Source organism: Pterocles gutturalis, unplaced genomic scaffold (assembly GCF_000699245.1).
Source record: "Pterocles gutturalis isolate BGI_N339 unplaced genomic scaffold, ASM69924v1 Scaffold1415, whole genome shotgun sequence".
Taxonomy (NCBI): domain Eukaryota; kingdom Metazoa; phylum Chordata; class Aves; order Pterocliformes; family Pteroclidae; genus Pterocles; species Pterocles gutturalis.
The window spans coordinates 1-9,070 of record NW_010143001.1 but is presented as its reverse complement, the minus strand read 5'-3'; the positions used below and the strand labels follow the sequence as shown (position 1 = coordinate 9,070).

At 37.7% G+C, this 9,070-nt stretch overlaps 1 protein-coding gene across 1 annotated transcript; it reads left to right on the top strand.

Moving 5' to 3' along the window:
- Positions 1-454: 454 nt before the first annotated feature.
- On the top strand, positions 455-4,846 carry RSL1D1 (ribosomal L1 domain containing 1; the record flags this gene model as incomplete). The annotated part of the gene is made up of 7 exons (XM_010084540.1): positions 455-593; positions 962-1,110; positions 1,282-1,383; positions 1,973-2,066; positions 2,150-2,278; positions 3,063-3,272; positions 4,502-4,846. Coding segments are annotated over 7 exons (1,168 nt in total), but the record flags the coding sequence as incomplete, so codon positions are not given.
- Between the last annotated feature and the right edge of the window lie 4,224 nt (positions 4,847-9,070).

Below are 9,070 nucleotides of genomic sequence, written 5' to 3'. Positions count from 1 at the left end.
TTTTTTTCTTTTGTGAAACTCAAAAGCGAATGTGAATTGTAATTTTTTTTGAAACTGTAGCTGTGCCATATCGAGAAAGTTTACATCTGTTCATATGGGCCCCAGTGCTACAAAGACTTGTCTAATGACTGGGTGCAGCCGTGGTGTAAAGAGGGGAGAATGGCTGGTCCTCCTCCTCCTCAGCCCTGCGTGCTGGCTGCTCCTGGCAGTACAGATGGACTCAGCGGTGTATCGGGCTGCAGCCATGGTATATGATTGTTTAACTTCTGCAGTTCCGTGTGCTTTTGAAAGTATAGGTTCCACCAAGGACATTTAGTAGTTAACAAAGAACTGAATCTAGATACATAGTTTCTCTGTAGTAGTTGTTAAAGGGTGTTGATTTCTGTAGAACTAGTTCTGGAAAAAACTTTCTCTTCTTAAGACGTTCCCTGTCCATCTCATATTCTTGTTGTAGACCACTGCCCCATGGTATTCGACCAGAAACAGCTGAGGTTTGCCTGTTCACAAAGGATGAACCAAATTTATCAGCCGAACAGACTGAAAATCTGTACAAGAAACTTCTAATCCAGAATGGGATCAAAAGTGTTAGCCAGGTAAGAGAGAGATGTGACGGAATAGTGGAGTACTGTCATTTCTTTCCTCTTGTCCCAGGGAAAAGGAAAGTAGTTGCTGTTTCCTGCTGTTTAATGTTCTAATCTCAATGGTTTTCAGTTAATGATCTCTAGTAAGATTTTTATGACTATTCGAACTGTAGTTTTTCTAAACTTCAAAATTTACTCAGAATAATTTCTTCAATTCATAACAGAATCTTTAGCAATCGGATGTAATTGCTAGATAAATGCTCAATATTTAGATTGAGTAAGCAACTGGAAAAACTCAAAATGTAGAAGAATATTTGAGTTCTTTGTAGCTGGACTGGATTGTTTATGGGTTGGGGACTAAACTGTTACTTGCATTGCAGATCATCTCATACAAAACCCTCAAAAAAGAGTATAAGCTGTTTGAAGCAAAGCGTCGCCTCCTGAACAGATTTGATCTCTTTCTGTCTGATGACCGAATTAGAAGGCTCTTGCCCTCACATCTAGGAAAACACTTCTATGAAAGGAAAAAGTAGGTCTTTAAATTCTGTATATCCATTTTGCATTCTATTTTTTAATACTAGATTCTTCTTAGTAAAGTTTTGGTTGGTTAGGTTTTTGGGGGTGGGAGGTGGGTTTAGTTTTCGTTTGCTTGGTTTGTTTTTTTTAAAATGTATTTAATTCCTCCCCTTTCTTTTTTTAGGGCACCTTTATCTGTAAACTTGAAAGCCAAAAACCTTGCTAAGGAGCTACAAAAACATATCCAGGGGACTACGCTCCCAGTTACCAACAAAGGGTGCTGTTAGTAAGTATGAGTAGATTAATACTTCACTTCCAAGTCGGTTGTACCTTACCTGTAGGGATTTTAAGTGCATTTATTTTTATTCCATTAATAGGTGAATAAAAGAGGTTAAGGGTCACCATTCCAGATATAGACCATTTTTCACCTTAACCTCTATAACGAAATCTGTAGTTCTACTTACTAAGTTTTACTGTAAAGTGTTACTTTTTGCCTCTTTTTCCTTAATGAATTTCTAGGCAACTGTCACTGTCAAGCAGCATGTAAATGTACTGTTAAATTAGATAAAAACTACTTCCAAAATACTCTGTTCTTGTAAGACTTTTTTCCTTTATTGTGCATTGAAAAGAATCTAAATTGGTAATATGCTTAGTAATGTAAGGCAGACGTTGCATATCCAAATGCAGAAAGCCTAATACAGGTAAATCTATTCTGACTTATTACAAAAGACTTCTGCAATAGCCAGCTATCCTTCATGAAAATTAAGCTAATTGCACATAAATGGGCTTTTTTCATTTCTGGGTATGCCTAAGAACAAGTAACTGGAAGTATGTTTATGTGCCCCCATATAAACATTACTCTTCACTTCTTTCAGTACAGCACGCATAGGTCACACTGGAATGAAAGCTGATGAGATACTAGATAATATCATTGCAGCAGCTGAGGTGATTGCTAAGAAGCTCCCAAAGGTACTGCTGATTGCATTAAAGCGAAGTCAGTTCATAGTTCAGCCTTGTTATTTTTACATAATACACTGTTTTTGTTGTTGCAGAATTGGAAAAATGTAAAAATTCTTCACCTCAAGACACTTAAATCAGTTGCACTTCCGATTTTTACTGCAAATATCTCCAATTTGGATGAGCTTGATAGAGAGCCACCTCTTAAAAAAAAGGAAGTAAAGGTAAAAAAAAAAAATTCTTCAAACTTTCCATAAAACCTCTCAGAAAGAATAGTTCTATGGCTAGTTCTAGTGTCTGATGTGTTGGGTTTAAACATTCTATCAGGTAATCCCATGCATTTATGGCTACAAATGGGTTAGGCGCTCCTGCCTCTAAAATACTTCAAATTCTCAGTAATACGAAATCGTGAAAGCTCCCTGATAGGTTGTAAAGCAAATTGGAAATAACTAAGTTAAGTGTTTCTAGTCCTAAACTGTAGGGAGCTCAGATTCATTCTTGGAGCTTTTGCTTGTGTTGTTTATTGATATTTGCCTTCTGAAAATACACACAGTAACATATACATGGATTTAGACTATGCATCCATTATTTGTTGGCTAATCAGTGGCATCTGAATAATTCACAAGCTATACATCTATATATAAGGGGGGGCTCACCTAGTTCTTTAAAAAAGAAAATAATCAGCTATTGCTTTGTTCTGAGTTCTGCTTGTTATGTTCTTTTGTCTAAAATAAAATTGGAGCATATATATTCAACTTAAATACTGTAATCTTGACATTCTTATAGTTTACTTATGACCTACTCTTCATAAACTTCTGAAAGGAATGTATTTTTTTCGTATTTTTTTCATATTTTACGTATGGTTGACCAGTCCAGGTCTATTGAACAACAATATTTGAGTTAATGTTGCTGGACTGTCTTATTTTTAACCATATTAAAACAATCATTTTACATTTAGAAATGCTGTGGGGATTGTGTTGTCTGAGATGTACTTCCAATTAATTCTAGAAGGGAAAAAACAAGAAACCGAAGAAGGCAGCTAAAAAAGTGAATTCAAGTCAAGTCACTTTGACAACTGAACTTAATGCTGCTGCTGCTACCCAGGAGCTTGCAATAAAAGAAAAAGTAGTAGTCCAAGAACCAGGTGATCATGATGATGATGATGAAGAAATTCCACAACTGGTGCCTGTGCAAACAACCAGCTTAGCTGAGCTGATGGTAAGTGTTAATAATATTGAGGAACTTGGTTTTTTGGTTTTGAGGGTGTTTTAATTTTTTAGTTAACCCCTCTTACAGACAAAGGAAGCCAGTGGTTATTGTCCCTTTACATATTTTTCTAAGAGTGGCAATTTGGTCTAGGTCAAATAACACACCTGAAGTCAGAAGAAAGGGCAAATAATTCAGAAACACCTTAATACTTAAGTAAATAATAACATTTCTAATTCAAAATTTCTTATAAAATTAAATTTTAATGTATCATCTTCTGCATGGACTGCAAAACTTGAAGAAAAACAACATTCTCTAGGATAGTAATATGCAACATTAACAATCACATAATATAAATTGAGAGCTAGCAGCTTGCATGAAATAATGTATGACTTACTGTTGCCAGTGTTAGAAATTATGTGGATCATGTCATTAACGTCAGCAAAACAACTAGACTGATACTACTTGCGTTTAACAAATACCTAGGAAAGGTATTTGAATGAATAAACCAATAACAATTATAAATTCACTTAGTTATACTGCATTCATGGTTGGAGCACATCCTTGAACTCTAATGATGTACCTTTTCAGGCATACCCAGACTAAAACTATGTGCAGGCCCACCAAAAAAAAAAAAAAACCCACACAGCTTGCTTCAAGCTGCTCTCATCCAACTGGTCTAGATTAGCCGATGTAATGTGACTGCTAGAGCCCTATTTCCAGAGACCTGGGATAGATACAGCTAGACGTGGTTTGTATGAATTGTTCTGATGACAACAGCCTTCTTTCTTGAGGGCTACTTGGCAATACATGATTAAACTCTAGTGAATACTAGACCTCATGTACAAATAAGAGTGCAGTCAGTGTGTGTGTGTGTACAGCTGGACTTCAAATAGAGCTGATCTCTCTTCAATCTATTAAGCCTGGAAGTGTGGCAGGAAGAGGACTGTGGTTTAAAGCTCTGCCAGCAGAGGTCAGTGACTTGACTGACCAAGAGGATCCTTACATCTGTTAAATCTTTTCACTTTCTTAGTATTTTTTTTTTCATTATTTTCATGATTTAGTTCTGTGTTTAATCCTCTGCTTCTAGACTGAAATGTGAAGAGATTATTTGGGCTAGGATAGAGTTCAATCAATAGAAAGCATTTGTCATTGGTAATGGTTTTAATTTATTCTTCTTCAAAACAGTAAGGATGTTTCTTAGGTGGAAGGGTAATTCTTTTTGTTTGTCTTAAATACAGAAAATGGAACCAAGTCTAGAAAAAGGTGACAAAATGGGTGAGAAAAGCAAAACACCCCTTGGTAAGAGAAAGAAGCAACCTGTAGCTCTGGAGACTCCAAAACCAAAACATAAAGTTACAGAAGAGTGTGCAGACTTGCAGACATCACTAAAACAGAAAAAAGCCAAGCAGCTCAACACGCCAAAGGAAGCAATAAAAGAAAAAGAGATGAAAAAGACTCCCAAAAAGCCTGGAGCAAAGTCTTTTGCAACACCCAAAGCTGGTAAATCAATTCAGTCAGCCAAGAAGTCTTCAAAAACACCAAAGAAAATGCCCAAGAAAGCGTGTAGGCCACAGTCAGCATGAATGTTGTCCCTTGTAACACATTTTATATAGTCATTCAGTGGTGTCTTTTCAGTAAACAGATATATTGATGAAGTAAAATACCTTCTTAAGATAATTTGATCCCAAGAGCTTTTTTTCACTGAGACCTGTAATGATTTGTGTTTCCTTCTAACTGATGAGCTGGAACAGATAAACTCATGATCTTAATTGGTTTTATATCTTACCTTTTTTCCTGGACCAAACTAAAAGCACTGAAATTCTTCAAGTGTCAAAGGGCAGGGAGGGGACTATGCCAGAAAAAAAGCTGAGAAAAATTGCATGAGAGACTGCTTCCTGAAGCACAGTTTAGTACTGGAACAGACAAGGCCTGAAGCAAGAAGCATGCATACCAAGAGCAGCAATCTATTTAACATGTGATTTAAAATGTGAAATAGCTGCTACTATTTTTTCTTAAATTGTTCACTCCAATTAAAACAGGGGTGACATCTGTCAGTCTTATTCCCAATACTTAAGTTAGCAGCCTGATAACAAGCCAAACTTAAATGTATTCTTTAGCTATTTTTACCTAGAGTATTTGTCTATTTAAAAAAAAAAAAAAAAGGCATGGACAACTTTAAATGGTCATATGATGATAAAAGTATACTTTATGATATCAAGCAAAATCTCCTTACCTTCCCTTTCGGGCCTTATTTCTGCTGACAGAACAATTGAGGGTATCCCTGCATGCTAGTCACAATCCTGTTGTTTCTTCCATCTGAAAAACACCAAAGGCTGTATGAATTTGAGTGGTGCCAGTTAAGTGAACCAGTCCCATAAAGGCATGGAAAATGTACACTGCAGAACTGAAAGGTTATATATTTGAAATTTTACAGAATAACCAAATTGTTGCTCTCTCAAAGCCAGCAAGATACTAAAATCTAGTATGTTAATGTATAAATTCTTACAGACCAACCACTTTTATTCCTATAATATTTGTTTTGATTGACATTAAAAATAGAAGGTGAAAGGTTTAATAGATATCTGAATAATTATTTAAGGTACTATATCCTTGAACTTACAATCTTTACTTTCTTTAAAAATTGAAGGTGGAAAAAAAGGAGGAATGAACCATAAGAGCCATTTATGGTATGGCTAATAAAATTACCTGGCTTACAGTAAAGCTGTAGTACTATAAGTTCTGTCAGGAGCCCCATAAATCTGAATTTTAAAAGGGGGCTATGGTTAGACTCTTAATGCAACACTTTTAATATAGTATGATTTGTGCTTAGCTAAGGCTTTGCAGTTTTTTAATAGGAAAATGTATCTGTTAACTTTTTACTCTATTAAAAGTGTAGAATGATAATATTTTAAAATATGGCATTGTCAAGACACAACTGAGCCCTTGAAGTGCTTCAAGAAATAGAAACAATGCTTTCTTTACACGGTTCATGTATCCTTGCAGTAAGTGCTTTGTGGAGACAGGGTAATAGCCAACTTTTTTTTTTTTTTCTATCATTCATGTGAGCTTAAACTTCCTTTAGAAGTACAGAGTGGACATATAGAGGCTAGAAGGGAAGTCAATAACTTCCCATGTACCAGCATTCTCACTAAAAAAAAAAAAAAAGCACTGTTTTATGATTAAAATTTTCTTCAAAACTACACTCTTGATTAAGGAGAAGCTTCTGCAAAGAGTCTTTGCTTTTGTTTATAAGGTTTAATAAATTTACTACCAAAATATCTTTTTCTAGAATATTGTGGTTGTTTTGACTAGGATTCTACATTGCTCATTTGTTCTCCATATTTGTATTAAAGTGGGCACTAATTCATGTTCCTCACAGAGATAACTGGAGTCAGGAAGCAAGTATTTCAAAAGACTGCAGTAAGTATTAGAAACTACAGTGAAACAACTCAGTGCAGCTAGCTTGCAACTCATGACTGAAGCCAAAGTGCCTTTCTTTTCCCCCAAAAAAAGTGTGCTGAACTACTCATGCAAGAGAGGAAAATACTACAGTAACTTCTGATTTATATGGCTGTGTGCTTTAAAAAAAAAATAATCAAATGGAGATGTATTCAATGTGTTGGTAACTTCAACAGGGTCATGTTTGGAACAATACACTTCTCTTGCTGAAAAATGAATTTCCATTGATAGGTAGGGAAGAAAAATACCATCTGTCTAGAAAAAGCGGACTAGTTTATGCCCACAGCTGGTCTGTAAGCCTTCTGCCATGCTCATAGAAATCAGTAGATTCGCATGTATGTTTGGTAGGATGGGGGTGATAACTTACACTTTCAGATTAGCCCTTATATTCACCATTACTGGGAAGAATCACAGCTAATAATACAGCAAATATCTGAATATTATAAAACCAAAATCTTGGCAGGAGGGTTGCAGAGAAGGTAATAAAAATGTGTTCACAAACTCATTTTGTAGGATTTAATTACATTTTTTGCCCTAGGAGGAGGTAAGTTTGGTGCACACAGTAAGAATGCCACAGGGCTAGAACTATGCCTTTAATAGTTTTTTGCGAATAATCTGAGTTAAGATTATTAATACCAATTTCTGCTCAAAATTCCCTCAGTATTTGTTACTCTTGTAATCAGATCTGCCTTCTAACCTCATCAAGCTTCAGATTAAGCAAAAGGGTCATGATTATTTCTTTTATGGTTGTGTATAATTGGTAGAATTCCTACTGCTGTCAGGCTATGTAATCCTAAAATTACCTTGATTTCCGAAGAGCTGTTCTGGTTCTAATGGCATACCTCCCCCTGCCCCCCCTGCAAAACTAAGCAGGTACGTGAACCTCACTCAGACTTGGATAACTGGTACATTATCTTCTTTCTCTTACACTTTTGAGGACAAAAGTTAGAAGGTTATTTAACATCATAATGTGAGGCAGAAATAGAACCATAGGTGTTTTACTGAAGCTAGGCTTAGACTTAAAAATCCAAAAGATACTTGAAAATAATCAGGAAGAATAGCAGTATAGGCTTTTTGGTACCATAATAGAAGTGATAAGGTTTCAAAGGGGAAGATGTTTTATTGTTGAAGTACTCACTGATAAAATCATTATCGAGAGGATTTCAGCTTGTGATTTCCTAAGGACATCTTTTATGGAATAATGTCTGTAATACAGGCAGTCACTAATTAATATGTGGCTTCACCTAGTCTTCATTCTCATTGTTCAGCAGCAGCAATGATAAGTGAACCAAGCGCTATGACAGGAATTGAGAGTCTGTAGTCTTATTATAGTAAACCAATCACACTTGTCATTGGAGGAAGTCTTCCTCAACAGCATCGTTCTTGGCATGCTATACTTCCACAAATGTGTGGAGGCTGCATATGCTCTTAGGCCTGTCAGACTTGCCATTGGCTTGATATTTCCAGTTTCTGTAATGGTGTGGCTTACCCATCATTAAACAAACTGTTAGATATAAGGGCCTCATGAGAATATTTACAAGAAAGCCTACAGACTAATATAGTTCTTGTGCTTGAGGACTTGGGAGCGTTACAAGGTATGTACCAGGTCATCAGCTGATGCAAGAGTGAACTGAAAAATCTGTCTTGCCTTTTACATAACTGCTTTACTTGCTAGGTTTTTCATCTTGCATTCACAACGCGTTTCCTGCTTGTTAACCTGAAGTTGCATTCTGACTACTCTTTTTAGGCCAACCTCCTCGAGCACATAGTTAAAATAGTCTATATGACTTCACAGATGCACACTGTAACTGTCTTGCAAATCTCTGCTGGCTGCTAATACCTGCCTCCTCTTGCAAGTGGGAGCTCTACAACACGTACATTCACGTGCCTCCCTTCTACAGCGTCAGACCAAACTCAGGCGAGGGCCTCAGCCGGTTCGCAATGTGGCACTGCCCCAACAGGAAAGGGGTCCCGCTGTGTCTGCCTCACGCTCACTTGCACAAGGCAATGGCAGCGACCACCACTTGCAAGGGATTCCTCAACTCCAAAATGCCGACCGTCACTCCAGGCCCATCTTCACCACCCGCTCCTGCTGTTCTGTCATGGAGCAGCGCCTGGAAGAGGAGCCAGCTGCTCCCCCCGCCTCGACGAGTCACGGACAAGAGCAACGGGCCTGCCAGCGCTGTCCAACACCACTGGCGGGGAGAGGCCAGCTACAGGAACCGTGCCCCGGCGAACGAGGTGCCAGCTACCCCTAGAGCCGCGTAAGGGAAGAGGGGCGAGTGCCCGCGCCCTCCCGGGGCTCCGCGGGGCCGCCTCTGAGGGCAGCGCCCTTCCCGCCTTTCCCC